Raw genomic sequence first — 15,150 nt, forward strand, 5'->3', positions numbered from 1 at the left:
CAGATGCCCCCACCCCCCATTGTGTTTTGGGAAACACACAGTTCCCAGGACACAGCAGGGACCAGTGGAGACACACAGCGCGACTCGCGCATGCGCAGTAGGGAACCGGGCAGTGAAGCCGCAACGCTTCACTTCCCGATTCCCTGACAGAGGATGTCGGCGGGGGCAGCCGAGAGACGAGCGATTGCTTGTCATCTACTGCCGACATCGCTGGACCCTGGAACATGTAAGTGTCCATTTATTAAAAGTCAGCAGCTGCAGTATTTGTACCTGCTGGCTTTTAATATTTTTATTTTTTTCAGGTGGCACTCCTGTTTAATCCAAAACTAAAAGAAAAAAAAATTGAAATTAGCTAGAGATACACTTTATTAACTTTTGTATGATGGTGCTTTATAAATCAGCTACTGTTGTCAAGACTGCCTTTCCACTCATTATAGAACGAACTACTATTCATTCACAAAGATCTGCTTCCGCCCTCACTGTACATTCCTCTTGACTACCGCCAGGAGCTGGAGTAAGGAAGAAGGCGTGGTAGTCGATTGAAATACTGGCTCCCAATTTCCCATCATCCTTTTCGCCCGGGCGAGATCTGGGCCTCTCTCGCGGGATCTCGCCCTCTTCCTAGGCCGTCACTGAGAGAGGACGGTGAGTGCGGCAGATCCTCTGAGGGCAATGTGTCTTTTTACTGCGTGTTCCCCTCGCCGACGGCCCGAAATGGCGGCGTGTGCTGACGGTACAGGGCCCCCTCTTGCCTGGCGTGCGCTGGCTTCTCTGTGCGGGGCGGTGTGTGCGGAGGATGGCGATGGATGGAAGGATCGGAGCGGCCCGGCTGGTGATGGTGGATGTGGGGGGGATGGAGCCGGGACTGCACGTGTGCCATGTGTGTGTGGGGAGCCTGGAGAGGGATGTGTGCGGGGAGAGTATTATACAGCATAGGACACTCTAATAGACATTACTATATACACTGTGTTCTGTATGGGGCTCATACATGACTATATATACACACTGTTCTGTATGGGGCTCATACATGACTATATATACACACTGTTCTGTATGGGGCTCATACATGACTATATATACACGCTGTGTTCTGTATGGGGCTCATACATGACTATATACACGCTGTGTTCTGTATGGGGCTCATACATGACTATATACACGCTGTGTTCTGTATGGGGCTCATACATGACTATATACACGCTGTGTTCTGTATGGGGCTCATACATGACTATATACACCATACAGTACTTTTCCCCACACAATAGCATAATAGGACAAACCTATAAGTCATTGCATTTCTGCCACATGCGCTAGGCCCCATGCACTGCATGCTTGTTTGTGGATTTAAGGCAGATTGTAGAGTGTATATGATCATTAATGTATTGACATCCGATCAATCGGGGAGGGTGTATTCTGCCACCTGAGATCCATCACTAATCATTGTGTACATGAGGCATGGTGTGTAGGATGGAGGGAGCTTCAGGATAAAGGGACAGGGAAGTGTAATGTGTCCCTTTTATTTGTGTAATCTCCTAGATCTGACCTGTGCAGTGATAATAGGAAGGGGAAGTATATTGGAGATGTATAGTTATTGGGGGGTGGTGTCATATCGCTTTTACGTGTGCGCTCTTCTATTCATCAAATAGGGCTGGGTCTGTTAAAGGAAGGTTAAAAAAACGCAATGGCTGGTGTCATGTCAGAATACTGCTACCCATCAGAAAATGATGTTCTGAGAGTTTACTGTGCCATGCGTTCCAACATGGCCGCTGTGTGTTCCAATAGGTTTCCTAACCTGACGGAACACTGAAGCAGTAGCGGACATCTTATTACACCCGGGCAAGTCTTCCATTTCACGTATTTTAGCAGTAAACTAACCTTATATACTGAAATACAGTAACTTTAAATTTGTGATGCTGTTTTGATGTTGCATTTGAAAAGCAGTAACAAACCTGCAGGCGGAAGATGGAGAATGCCATCTTGGTACACCCCGTACTGCTCAACGCCAAATTGATTATATACTGAGACTATTTCACTTAGTCACAGTGAAATGGTCTATTTCAGTATATAAGGGGAGTTAAGTGCTAAAATAAGTGAGATTGAAGACTTGTCTCGGTGTAAGAATATGTCTGCTGCTGCCTTCGAGTTTTTTCAGATTAAGAAACGCATAGCAGCCATGTTGGAACGTTTAGTGCATTGAGCAATATTGCTTGCAGCGTCTCTTCTGTTGGGTAGCGCTATTCTAATAGAACACTAGGTTTCATTTATTGCTTGGTACACATGGGACAGAAGTGGTTGATTTGGCAGTAACTGTGTTAACCCCTGATTACCAACAGGTTATCGGACACATACCTGTCCCAGGGTCCAGCGATGCAGGGAAGCAAAGCCCCGCTTATCTCCCCCAACTCCCCCCTCTATGGTGCCAGCATTGTAAGTGTAGACACCCACTGGGCATGCGCGATCCGCACTTGCCCAGGCAATCATCTGAGACCTGTGGGATACGTCCCAGATTGCCGAGAGGGAGTGGTGATCTCTCTTCCTGTGCCGTGGTGTGCCAGGGGGAGCTGGGACCCTCTAAAAAAAGGGTCTGGCCCCCCAAAAAATTACATGCCAAATGTGGCATGCTAGGGGGTCACCTCCCTTAAGCAGAAGTTCCATTTTTGGGTGGAACTCTGCTTTAAGCTTGCTGGGTTCAATGAGAAAACTGGCCGTGTACCTGGTTTAATGTGATGGTAAACCTACAACAGTAAAATAAGTCTGTATATGCAGCAAAGCATGCTTGCTGTGGAACCTAATCCTCCACATTGTGTAAAGTGTGTTTGGTTCCTGTATTCTCTAATCTTCCACTGTCCCCAATCAATCTCTGGTAAAACAGAGGCTAGGGGAGGGTGGATGTGATCATCTGGCCAATTGCACTGTACAGACAGGGTCAGAGGTCCTGCAGCCTCCTAGGACATTCAGCAGAATGAAAATTCCTCCAAGCTTTAGACACTGGTCACATGACTGCTATATACTGCTGAGAAAGGCGTTAGCAGTTTATATTTACTAAAATTGCATTTCCATGTTCTGTGGGAGAGCAGATATAGACTGCAGGGTCCTGGGTTTAGTGATGCTTTAAACCATGTCACACTATCACGTTGCGGGAACCAGCACGACTGCAGTGCCAGTTCCCACATTGAGTCTCCCTAGCAGGCAGTTCACAATGCCATCTACAAACCGCTGCGGGTCTTAATACAAAGTTCATGACACCCCCAGATTGGATCAGAGAAACTGAATTCGGAGAGGCATCGCATTGCGTGGGTGTGAACACCCATGCGTTTAGATGCCATTGCTGGGGAAAAAGGTTCCTGCAGCATTGTGTGAATGCCTTGCGAGTTCAGTCATACAAACTGGCTGAATTTGCATCACATAGAAATTCAGTGCTGATCACATGCGTGATGTCTGTGTTCAATAGTGTGAACCCAGGCCAAGGCCTCATTCACATGGGGCATATCAATACATAAACAAGGTGATAACCACACAAGAATGCAAAGGTGTTCCATGCATCCCCATGCTGGCAGTGCTTTTTGATGTCACTTGGGAGGCAGCAGCTGCTGTTACTGATTGACATTTGTGTGGCATTGATGCATCCTGTGTGGATGAGGCCTAAGGACTGATGAGGAATAGAATACATTTTTAAGTTCAGTTTTCATTGCACTTGCCTACATACTGGTTTTTCTAAGTCCTTTTTTCTTCTTTGTAGCTGGACTTTCTGGCACTTTTTTTTGGGACTTTGTTTTTGCCATCATCACACATGTTCATGCAGTGCATTCGTTCTGAATAGCCTAAAATTCAACCTGAAACATTTCTGTGATGCATTTGGCAGTTTGAAACGTAACCACTGGGTTTGTGTGAAAGGTCAATAACTGTGTCAGACGAGTGTTGAAAAATCTGCCAGTGGGTATTGCATGCCATGTGTTTAGTACAGCTACAGACCTTAATCTTGGCTTGAATGTTGGTTCCCCTTACAAATGTACAGCTTGACCAACGTGGATATCCTGTGAGGTTGCTCTCTCAGGCTCTGTCCTCGTGGCGTATGGGAGCGTAGCGTCTTTCTGGCGCAATGACGTACAGTCCCGTTCCACAACGTTGGAGAACATGCATGTCCCCAGCCTTCAGGTTGGTGTGGATGGCGTCCTGTATATTCCTACAACTTCCCAGAGCCTCTAGGCCCTGACTGGGGAGAAAAACCATGCAGGATACAGATCTTAATTGATTGCATTGGCAACACATTATTTCCAGAAATTGCTGTTTGTGGTTTGAGTGCTATTGAATGATTGAGGTGAATGATACTGGTTGTTGATGTAAAGATGATGCTGGTGACTATCCTTTTGTTAATGATCCTTTATTTCCCTTCTTTTACAGAAAGGCCATGTTCAGTTCAAGCGCCAAAATCGTCAAGCCTAATGGCGAAAAGCCAGACGAGTTTGAGTCTGGCATTTCCCAGGTGAGTGGTTTCACTCGTCCAGTAAACGACTACTGGCTTTAAAGTAGAAGTTCACCTTTACCCCCCAAAAAAAGGGTATTTTATTACAAACAAGTGTACGTTTATTAACATAAACAGCAGATCACAGGTGCAATGCAAGGCTCCTAACTGTCGGCATAGCCGTCTGCCCAGACTATGCTGAAGAATAGGGAGAATTAAACTACCTATAGCGCTCATCCCCTGGTAGTTCATTGACAACTACAAGCTGTCAGCTGTAATCTCTGATAGTTGTAGTTTTCCCACTAAGGCCCCTTTCACACTGGGGTGGTGCGGGCATTGGCGGTATGCGGCCGCAAAAGGGTTAAAAAGCCGTGTTGCCCCATTGATTTCGATGGGTAGGAGTGGTGAATGCACTGCTCCAAAGATGCGGCTAGCAGGACTTTTTTCACCGTCCTGCCGGCGCACTGCTCCAGTGTGAAAGGGGCTGGTTTTTTCAGGCGCTACGGCGCTAAAAAGCCTGAAAAAAACAGCCCCAGTGTGAAAGGGGCCTTACAGAACACTGAATGTGGGTGGGCCATGTTATGAAATTGTGACAACTGGTGTAGGGAGAAGATTCCTGGCCTGCTGTCAACAGACATGTGGTGGCTGCACTTGCATGTTACACCCTGAATACAAGTGTAACATGTTATAATGTGAACCTGTCAATGTAAAGAGTCGGTCATAAGCTATGTATGTGACCAATGCATACCTGTCAGTGCATAGCACTACTTGCAGCCCTTCCAAAGTAGCTATGTATTTAGACCCCTTTCAAACTGCAGCACTAAAGCTCCTCTTGTTTTTGCGGCACTTTACCTTTCCTAAATGTAAAAACCGCCGCTAAAACAATGGTAAAGTCCAGTTTTGCAGTGCTTTTTAAAGCCATTCGGTGCAATGGGCAGGAGTGTTTTGGGAGTGCTAAATACAGCGCTCCCAAAGAGGCTGCTTGCAGGGCTTTTTCTAACCTGCAAGCGTACCGCCCTGTGTGAAAGGCCCCATTGCACAGAATGTGAGGCCGTTTTCGGGCGCATTTTAGAGGCCATTACAAGTGCTAAAATGCCTGAAAACTGCTGTGTGGGTTTTTTTTTTTTTTTCCTGTACCACTAATTTAAAAATGCAACACTTATTGCTATTAAAATGTCAGTCACTTGACCAGCCTATGCTACAATCAGAGCTTTCTGCTGCTTTAAGCAGAGAACTCTGGGGCGTTACTTGCTCCACAGACAGTGGCCTGCATCCTTTTGAATGCACATAGGAATGACGTAATCCGTACTCTGCCTCTGTTGTCCAGATTTCAGTCTGCTGGGTTTTTGGATGACATTGTATTGCTTAACCAGGTCTACAAGTGCCATGGGTCATTGAGCAAAGTTTTATTTTGGAGATTATCCCCACACTTAACTGTATTTGGGTTCTCTTTAATTCAGATGTTTTCAGACAAGCATTTAATCAACGTGGATATCCTGTGAGGTTGCTCTCTCAGGCTCTGTCCTCGTGGCGTATGGGAGCGTAGCATCTTCTGGTGCAGTGACGTATAGTCCCGTTCCACAACGTTGGAGAACATGTATGTCCCTGGCCTTTGGGCTGGCACGGACATCGTCCTGTATATTCCTACAACTTCCCAGAGCTCTCGGGCTATTACTGGGGAGACAAACCATGCAGGATACAAATCTTTAAAACTAAATGCATCATAATGTTTGAGAGCACATATCGGCATCTGTCTTATGGTTGGAAAATCCTAATAAAGTATACCCAGAGTTTGTCCCTTAACTTGTGTGTTTTTTGTTGCTTGGTAGTAAAAATTCAGGTTTTTCTCCTAATAGTAAAAGTGAGAATTTTGACGTAAAATTCACCTAAAGACAAATTAGTCTAAAATGTCCCACTCCTAAACTAACCTGTGTAGATACTTTACCTATTCCCAACCTGGTCCAGTCATGTGACATGGTGGCACCTATGGGTGACATCATCAGTCCTGGATCTCAGCCATTGTCTTGCGCTCTCATTCCCTACTGGCTGGCATGGGATCATGTGACGAGTGCCCTGAAAAAGGGGTTATGTTTATACTATAACTTTATTTTAGTGTTAGGAATGGGGGAGGAATTTTAAGACTAGGCTGCAGCTGGTATGATTCTTTAACCCACGGTTGGACCTTTCTTCTTCCTTCCCTTCATTGGTCTCCTGAATGTTGTGGATGATGTTTAGCTATAGAAGATCTGGTTCCTCCTGTGTACCTTCATGTGTTTGTAAAGCGCTGCACAAACTGTTGGTGCTAAAAAAAACTTGTAGAATAGTAATAGATGAATATGACAAGCTCTGTTTTAGGGGATCCTGGGCATGTTCAAAGGAATGTATCAAAGACAAGCATGTGGCTTTGAAGTCTATTTAACATCACTTTGCTCCTACTTGCATTTAGTGACACATTAATCTGGTCATTTTTAAATTCTAGGCTCTGCTGGAGTTGGAGATGAACTCTGACCTCAAAGCTCAACTAAGGGAATTAAACATTACTGCAGCAAAGGTATGATATATAATTGCTCTTAAACATCTCTCATATCTTATTGACCTTAATGAATGACGTGGCTGGGGAGCATAGGGAAATGACCACTTAGAGATTTTTCTTCTAAGCAGTGGGGGGGGGTTGTGTGAAGGATTTTACAAACCCATGTGGGGTGGCTTTAAAAGTTTGTATATTGAGCACCAAATTAGCCTTATTGGGAACTGCCTGTTACATTTGATTATACAGTTAGCCCTCTGTCTGGGCTTGGCTTTTGCTGGTCTTTATAAATCCTATTTACCAACGTGGATATCCTGTGAGGTTGCTCTCACAGGCTCTGTCCTTGTGGCGTATGGGAGCATAGTGCCTTCTGGTGCAGTGATGTACAGTCCCGTTCCACGACGTTGGAGAACATGCTTATCCCCGGCCTTTGGGCTGGTGTGGATGGCGTCCTGTATATTCCTACAACTTCCCAGAGCTCTTGGGCTATTACTGGGGAGAAAAACCATGCAGGATACATAACAAAAGATACTGGTTCTTTTACATGTTTTTCACTTGTTTAGAGGTGTTTATAGTGAGGTATTTACATTAGACATTTTGATGGTTTGAGGAAGGATGGTACATGATTTAGGAAGTTTTATTTTTGTTGAGCATCCTACATTGCTGCAGGAAGTAGTAATACAAATATGCAGTTATGGTCTAAGTGTTCTAGAGCTGCCCTATGCTGGCTAAAATGAGAGTCACGTTTTTTTATTTTTTTGAGAATTCTCACAGGGTAACATTCTTTCACATTAAAACAAAAAACAATTGGGCTAACTTTATGTTTTTATACTTTTTTTTTTTTTTTTTTCTTACCCAAAAGTGTTTTGAAAGACAGCTGGGAAAATAGTGACATAAAATATTGCGACAATTGATTTCCTAGAGTCTCTGTTAAAATATGTTTGGGGGTTCCAAGTAATTTTCTAGCAAAAAATATTGCTTTTAACTTAAACAAGTGTCAGAAAAAGATTTAGACTTCTAAGTGGTTAAACTTCCTGCATTTACACTTTTTAAGAACTTGGCAGACTGCCTGGATTTTTTTTCACACATCTTATCTCTTTGATCTAAGAAGGAAGAGTTAGTTACAATCTTTCATTTTAAAAACTTGTCAGACTGCCCTGATTTCTTTTGACAGCTGAGAGCAGATATGTCTCTCCACTTATGTAAAAGAATCAGCAAACTCTGCAATAGAGATCGTCTGGGGGGTTGAATTGAGATCATGATTTTTTTTTTAACTATTGTGCAACTCTAACGTATTCATCCCCCTAATGGCTCATTTCTGTCAGACAGGGTTAACAAATTTTGTGTTTTATGTGCCCAGTTTATGCCACCACAGCATTGAGGTTGATTGTGTTAAAATGCAGACCTGATGCATTTTTACAGTGTACCTACCAGAATGTCACTGCAGTGTGCACATAGGCTTGAATGTGTCATTTGGTGACCATTCAAAAACATAGTAAGCACCACCCCCTGCGTGGGATTGAAAGGTGCATTGACTGGCACAATCAAGTCCTAACTGGTATGTGGGGTTTTTTGTTTTTTTTTCTTGGTCAGAACTACTTGCCAAAAGTACCTTAGAGGGTTATAACCTTCTATGTAAAGTGGGTTGTCTTTTTTTTTTTTTTTTTTTGCCCTTTCTCCCTTTTAGGGAGATTTACCTTCACATCCTGTCCCATAGCCAAACAGGAAGTGACAGGAAATCTCTGTAATTGGAATATCTTGGGGGACCCCCAGGTCAGCAGAACTAGTGTCCCAATTAGAAGACTTTACTTTTCTAGGCACAGCCCAAAATTTGGGGTTATACTTGCTTTCAATGATATAGTGGATGAATAAGGTGAATCTCCCTATCAGAGTCACAAATGTCAGTTTTTATTGCTAGGTGTTCTGTGTCCACGCCAACTTGTTTTTTGACTTTAGTTATACTTTAAAGTAGTTCTAAAGCCAGAAATTTTACCTCTCATCTGCCTTAGGGTAAAAAAACTTCAACCCCCATATACCTTCTCCCTTTTAGGATTAAAAATTTCTAACCATGGACTTACTGTTGCATAATACATTTAATGTTTTCCATCCAGATGCCCTATTCTCTTTTGGACATTCTAAAAAGGGCCAATACCAGAACTTTCAGTCAGTGCACTCATGTGATAGCTGACTGCTGTCATCTGCTCACTTCTCTGAAGAGAAGCATCATTGGGGATTAGACATTGACCACAGAAGAGGCCATTACACTGAAAAGTCAAAGCCTTTTTGCCAGAGTGTAAACCTTTTTAGCAAAGGGGGGTGTTTGGAAATTACTTAAGCTTTTTCTGAAGCAAATTTTTTTTTTTTTGTTTTTTTTTTTTGTTTATTTTGTAAAGGTTCCTCTCAAATTTGTATCTCCTGGCTTTTATTTGCCTCTATAGCCCATTGAAGATGATCTTTGGGTAAACCATGGTACACACCTGAATTTTTGATATTTCTCACAGGAAATTGAAGTCGGGGGTGGTAGAAAAGCAATAATCATCTTCGTTCCAGTCCCTCAGCTGAAATCTTTCCAGAAGATCCAAGTCAGACTGGTGCGCGAGCTGGAAAAGAAGTTCAGTGGCAAGCATGTTGTCTTCATTGCTCAGGTAAGAAAATTTACCCATATAGCTTCCCTTTCTTTTTTTTCTTTTCCTCCCAAGAATGTCTACATTTAAAGCAGAACTCTGGGATTTTCAAAAAATCGCCCTTTAGTACCCCTCCCCACACAACGCTAAGCAGCTATTACATTTGTGACTTTTCTTTACCGTTTTTAAGATGTCAATTTACTGGAAGTAAGCTCTGATTCAACAAATGTAGCCTGTACACTAGGTTTGTAAATGGAAACAAGCCCACTTCAACCTAAATTGCACCCCTCGTTTTGCAGCCAGCAAGTTGTGCTACTCAGTAACATAAGGTATGATGGGTTACAACCATATAAATGCATATTAACTACTTCAGCCCTGGAAGATTTGGCTGTTAAATGACCGTCGCTTTGACTATTGTGCGGTCGTGCGACGCTGCGCCCAATTTTTTATTTTTTTTTATATTGACTGCGACATGCTGGACACTGGACAATTTTGACACATTTTTGGGACATTGGCATTTATACAGCGATCAGTGCTTAAAAATGGCAGTGAAGGGGTTAACACTAGGGGGCAGTCCTTCATGGAGTTCTGTTTTAAACTCCCAACAGGAATATCAGAGTAATTATTTGCATGGCTTGCATATCATTAGAGGAGCTCCAGGTGAAATGGCCCAAAATAGATTGGGACAATTGTGCAGCCAGCACAGTAAAATCTGTTTGCATGTTCAAAACAAGGGGCTTAAAATATTGAAGCCAAGTGAGTCAATATAATGGCTAAGCAACTTTTTTACAAAATGGTACCGTCTTTCGTATGTCTCATGCAGTTTTACTTTTAATCACCAACGTGGATATCCTGTGAGGTTGCTCTCTCAGGCTCTGTCCTCGTGGCGTATGGGAGCGTAGCATCTTCTGGTGCAGTGACGTATAGTCCCGTTCCACAACGTTGGAGAACATGCATGTCCCCATCCTTCGGGCTGGTGAGGACAGCATCCTGTATATTCCTACAACTTCCCAGAGCTCTCGGGCTATTACTGGGGAGACAAACCATGCAGGATATAAAACTACATATTATACCTGTCAGTGTAGCACTGCACACCATCTCCTGTGTTCAAATTAGTATCTTGATCACTGTTTGGTCTTGGAAGAATTTCTCTCCTAGTTGCTGTATGCATATTGGATTCTCACAATGTATTGAATGGCTTTGATTCACCTGTTTACTGCCAGGTTTTTCAACTGCTAGAACTCTGCAAGTTTATAAAGACAAACCATACAATTTAAAAAATGTTGGCACTTAGAATGAGGTTAGTTGGTTGAGGCTTTCTCTTGGATGCCTAATTTTGGTAAATGTTGAATGTCACCCCAAAGTAATGTTCAGCATTGAGCCTAAAGTCAATCCAGCTGCCTGAGCAGCTCTGCTGCTCTCTCCTCACAGGCTCAGGCAACAGCGGGAGCTGTTGCCACCTGCTGCGGTCAATCAAATCTCTTGAGGGATCGGGGCTAAGCCACTCTGTGTGCCATGGACACAGCCTGGCTCAGACACAAACCCCCACGAGTGCCCCATTGCAAGCAGCTTGCTACGGAGGCATTTAAAAGGGAGGAGGAGCTGAGAGCGCTGGCAGGGGACCCCAAAAGAAATGGTGGGGGGAGGGCAAGGGGGTGCACTGAGCAGGTCATTTTATCCCATATTTATTTATTAAAAGCTTTACAGTTTTTTGAACTAAAAATGACTGGTGGGTTGACCCTGGAAGTTAATGTCTGGGCGTTCATCAACCCTCCTCCAGAGCAGTGTTCTCCAAACTGCAGCGCTTTATTTATTTTATTTATTTTTTGGCTTTTGGGGTATAGTTCTTGCCACTGAAACAGGGCACTATTCCTCCCACGTACACCAGTGGTATTACTCCTGCTGCGCCCCCTTCCCCTGTCTGGACCATAAACTAGCCCTTTGTTTAGAAAGATTGAAGGCCCCTGTTCTAGAGCATGTTCCCAAATTATTTCTTGTAGCGCAAAATGGGTTTTCTGCTCCCCCCTCTGACCCCATTTGTGGACTTGTAAAGTTCTTGCAGGAGCCACTGCTGAGAGAAGGTATTAGCAGGTGTGCTCTGCTGGTTCCTGCTAACCTAGGCACCATCTCGGATATATATTTTATTTTATTTTTTTTGTCAGGGCTGACAACTTGGCTTTGGATTTCAGTGCTGCTAAAGATTTTGTTTTTTGTTAGGTTTTTAATTTTTTGCATATGGGGCAGACCTTTTGTATACTGTAATGCTAGTTCACGCATGCTATTAAAAAGATGTGAATGAATCGTGTATATATGTTACTGTTGAGACCTCTTAACCCAGACCTATTCATGGTCCCCAAAGGATCTCATATGTTTAGATAATCTGTATGTTTTTGTGGTTCTCTATAAAGTCGGTGTAGTGATGTGAATTGTATTTCCCTATACAGAGAAGGATTCTGCCCAAACCAACAAGAAAAAGCCGCACAAAAAACAAGCAGAAGCGTCCCAGGAGGTAAGTGGGCTTTCAAAAACTATTTAGTAAAACTTTGTAGCTTGAAAGAACTGCTGTTTCCCTCTGAGCCCCCATTGCCCAGTTACTGAGTTGGGGTTCTTGCTCAGACTTTTTGAGTTTAAGGTGCAGGATCAGTAGATGTCTTTTTACTCTGCAGTGTTTTATTTCTACAAGCCTTTCAGTGAGAAATTGGACATCTAACCCAACATGGATATCCTGTGAGGTTGCTCTCATAGGCTCTGTCCTCGTGGCGTATGGGAGCGTAGTGTCTTCTGGCGCAATGACGTACAGTCCCGTTCCACAATGTTGGAGAACATGCATGCCCCTGGCCTTCAGGCTGGTGTGGCTGACTTCCTGTATATTCCTACAACTTTCCAGAGCTTGCAAGCTGTGACTGGGGAGACAAACCATGCAGGATACATACTAAAAATATATATTTTAATGTGTGTTTATTTTTTTTACACACTTCCTCCCCACTGTCTAAAACAAAAATAAAAATTGGTTGGAGTTGGGGCTTTTTTTTTTTTTTTTTTTCTGCCACCCATAAGAGAATTTTTATTTTATTTTTTTCCCCTTTTTTTGTTCTGGATGGTGTAAGGAACACCAACCATCTCATGAGCAGCCTTCCCCTCCCTTCCTCCCCCATCTCCTTGAGATTTGGCTTCCTGGGGACAACCCACAATTTGGGATTCACGCTTAGGCCGGATTGACACGTGCGGTTTCAATATACATCTTTAAACCATTGAATTCTACAGAACTAAAAACTGGAAAAAACCTGGCCCTTTCCATAAAATGCTGATGCATTCTTGGGGAAACCATGTTAAATGGACTAGTGTTTCTGCAAAACTGAAAACGCACTAAATGCATAGGCATGAACCAGGCCTTAAGGTGTCATTGGCTTTTATCTGTGGTATTCTGAATACTGTGCAGAGTTTTCAGGTAATGTTTTGTAGTACATCTTTTGAAGTAAAATTTGATTCTGTGCGCTTTTTTTGACTTGCTCAATGTGTTCCGGATGCAATATTTTATTGTGAGATGAATTGAAAGACTTACTGGTGTTGCCAATATTACCTGGGATTGTTTTGGGGGAGCACTATCTTGTCTTTATATTGACTCTGGTTTTTCTGCACAGCTTTTCTTTTGCTATTAAAGGTGCTTTTTCAGCTTAATGCATCCTATGCTTTAAGCTGAAAACTTTTGTGACTAGCGCCCCCCCCCCCCCCCCCCCCGTTTTTTATCGCCTGAGCCTGTTTGATACCTTGGCAGACACGCGCTCTTCCTCTCTGCCCATTGTCTCGGCTCTTGGTTGATAGTAGCACAGCCATTGTCTCCTGCTGCTGTCAATCAACTACAATACCCCAGGGCCTGCCTTCTGTGTGAATGTACACAGATGCAGGAGTGCCTACATGGGCCTCATCTCAGGAGAGCTTTCTCTAAAGTGGACACTCGATGCGGGGAGAAGCTATAGTGCCGCCAGGGGACCCCAGAATTTGATGATCAAGGCGCCACTGTGCAAAACTAACTGCACAGTGGAGGTAAGTGACATGACTTTATTTTTATTTTTTTTACCAACCCCTTTTAAGATCATATGATCTCCACTAGTGATAAATGCTTAGTGTCACAGGTAACCTCCTACATAAAATCATTAATGTTACACGGTGGGGAGATAATTTTGCCTCATATTTGTTTTTGCTAACTTTGCTCCCAACTGTCTTATCCCAGCCGTACTTTGACTGCAGTACATGATGCCATCCTTGAAGATTTGGTTTACCCAAGTGAAATTGTGGGCAAGAGAATCCGTGTGAAGTTGGACGGCAGTCGGCTTATCAAAGTCCATTTGGACAAAGCACAACAGAACAATGTTGAACACAAGGTAACTTTCTTTGAATGTTGTCAGACAATGGAAGGGAAAACATTTTTGATGAAAGGAGAACCTGCTAGAGATTAAGGTTGTCATTGATGGCTTCCTTATCAAAATGCCAGGCTTTTGTCAACAGATTTTACTATTTTGGGTCACTTGGCCTGAAACAATTATGCAGCCAAGTGCAATGAAATTCTTGTGTGAATGGTTATTTAAAACAAGGGACCTAGAATATTGACTCCAAGCATCTAAAGAATTGTGCAGTAGTGACAGCCTTTCACATCTGTCTCATGCAGCTTTACTTTTAATCCCCAACGTGGATATCCTGTGAGGTTGCTCTCTCAGGCTCTGTCCTCGTGGCGTATGGGAGCGTAGCATCTTCTGGTGCTGTGACGTACAGTCCCGTTCCACAACGTTGGAGAACATGTATGTCCCCAGCCTTCGTGCTGGTGCGGACATCATCCTGTATATTCCTACAACTTCCCAGAGCCTTCTGGCTATTATTGGGGAGAAAAACCATGCAGGATACATAATGTGAATAATCTGTTTCCAATCTGTTTATGCTGTTTGAGTAACTTTCTTTTTTTTTTATTTTTGGCTAGGTGGAAACATTTTCTGGTGTCTACAAGAAACTCACAGGCAAAGATGTGAATTTTGAATTCCCAGAATTTCAGCTGTAAAGTGCTAATGATGTAATTAAAAAAAAAATACTTGTACTTTTTTGTATTTATTTTTTCCCCTAGAAACTTTAAGCTGCTTTTTTTTTTTTTTTTGTACAGACAATTGCTTAATGTTTAAGTGACCTGCTTATACTTTTAGTGCTGCTCTAAGAAATATATGTGCATTGTCCCGCTGGTGCTCAGGGATGGGGTGCCGGTGTTGTGCCATATAGCGTCTGTACCGCGCATGCGCAGTACGGAGCAGATGAAGCTTCAGAAAATCTCAGAAGTTGAACGGCGCCGTGAGTGGAGGTGGTGGCTCCACCATCCAAGCGGACATAGGGTTGTGAATATTAAAGGGGCCCCTCGCAGGCGAGCTTCACTCGCCGCGCTTCGGGCTCGGCCTCGCTGCGCTCGGCTTTTATATTCCTACTCTATGTCCACCTGGATAGTGGGGATGGAACCTGGACTCACGGCGCAGGCGCCGTTCATCCTTGGCAATTTTCGG

The 15,150-nt window shown here is 43.4% G+C and overlaps 1 protein-coding gene and 6 non-coding genes across 7 annotated transcripts; all 7 read left to right on the top strand.

Annotated features, from left to right (window-relative positions):
* Positions 1–511: 511 nt before the first annotated feature.
* On the top strand, positions 512–14,699 carry RPS7 (ribosomal protein S7). The gene is made up of 7 exons (XM_077488734.1): positions 512–645; positions 4,402–4,483; positions 6,942–7,013; positions 9,491–9,634; positions 12,058–12,122; positions 13,845–13,995; positions 14,586–14,699. Exons 2-7 carry the CDS (start codon positions 4,409–4,411, stop codon positions 14,661–14,663), a joined length of 585 nt encoding a protein of 194 aa, XP_077344860.1. The 5' UTR covers positions 512–645; positions 4,402–4,408; the 3' UTR covers positions 14,664–14,699.
* Positions 4,021–4,243, top strand: LOC143990694 (small nucleolar RNA SNORA73 family). The gene has a single exon (XR_013277413.1). It is a non-coding gene; the product is annotated as a small nucleolar RNA SNORA73 family (small nucleolar RNA).
* On the top strand, positions 5,945–6,166 carry LOC143990696 (small nucleolar RNA SNORA73 family). Its single transcript, XR_013277415.1, has one exon. It is a non-coding gene; the product is annotated as a small nucleolar RNA SNORA73 family (small nucleolar RNA).
* Positions 7,290–7,511, top strand: LOC143990691 (small nucleolar RNA SNORA73 family). Its single transcript, XR_013277411.1, has one exon. It is a non-coding gene; the product is annotated as a small nucleolar RNA SNORA73 family (small nucleolar RNA).
* LOC143990693 (small nucleolar RNA SNORA73 family) lies at positions 10,452–10,673 on the top strand. The gene has a single exon (XR_013277412.1). It is a non-coding gene; the product is annotated as a small nucleolar RNA SNORA73 family (small nucleolar RNA).
* On the top strand, positions 12,325–12,546 carry LOC143990697 (small nucleolar RNA SNORA73 family). Its single transcript, XR_013277416.1, has one exon. It is a non-coding gene; the product is annotated as a small nucleolar RNA SNORA73 family (small nucleolar RNA).
* On the top strand, positions 14,295–14,516 carry LOC143990695 (small nucleolar RNA SNORA73 family). Its single transcript, XR_013277414.1, has one exon. It is a non-coding gene; the product is annotated as a small nucleolar RNA SNORA73 family (small nucleolar RNA).
* Positions 14,700–15,150: the final 451 nt, after the last annotated feature.

This window comes from Lithobates pipiens, unplaced genomic scaffold (genome assembly GCF_037356315.1).
Source record: "Lithobates pipiens isolate NorthernLeopardFrog02 unplaced genomic scaffold, aLitPip1_a1.2 Scaffold_18, whole genome shotgun sequence".
In the NCBI taxonomy this organism is placed as follows: Eukaryota; Metazoa; Chordata; class Amphibia; order Anura; family Ranidae; genus Lithobates; species Lithobates pipiens.

Excerpts from the sequence above, each read along its gene's own strand:
- RPS7 (XM_077488734.1), top strand. The coding sequence starts at position 4,409 with ATGTTCAGTTCAAGCGCCAAAATCGTCAAGCCTAATGGCGAAAAGCCA. Across the intron at positions 4,484-6,941 it reads TTGAGTCTGGCATTTCCCAG|GCTCTGCTGGAGTTGGAGAT; the intron begins GTGAGTGGTTTC and ends TTTAAATTCTAG. Across the intron at positions 7,014-9,490 it reads TAAACATTACTGCAGCAAAG|GAAATTGAAGTCGGGGGTGG; the intron begins GTATGATATATA and ends TATTTCTCACAG.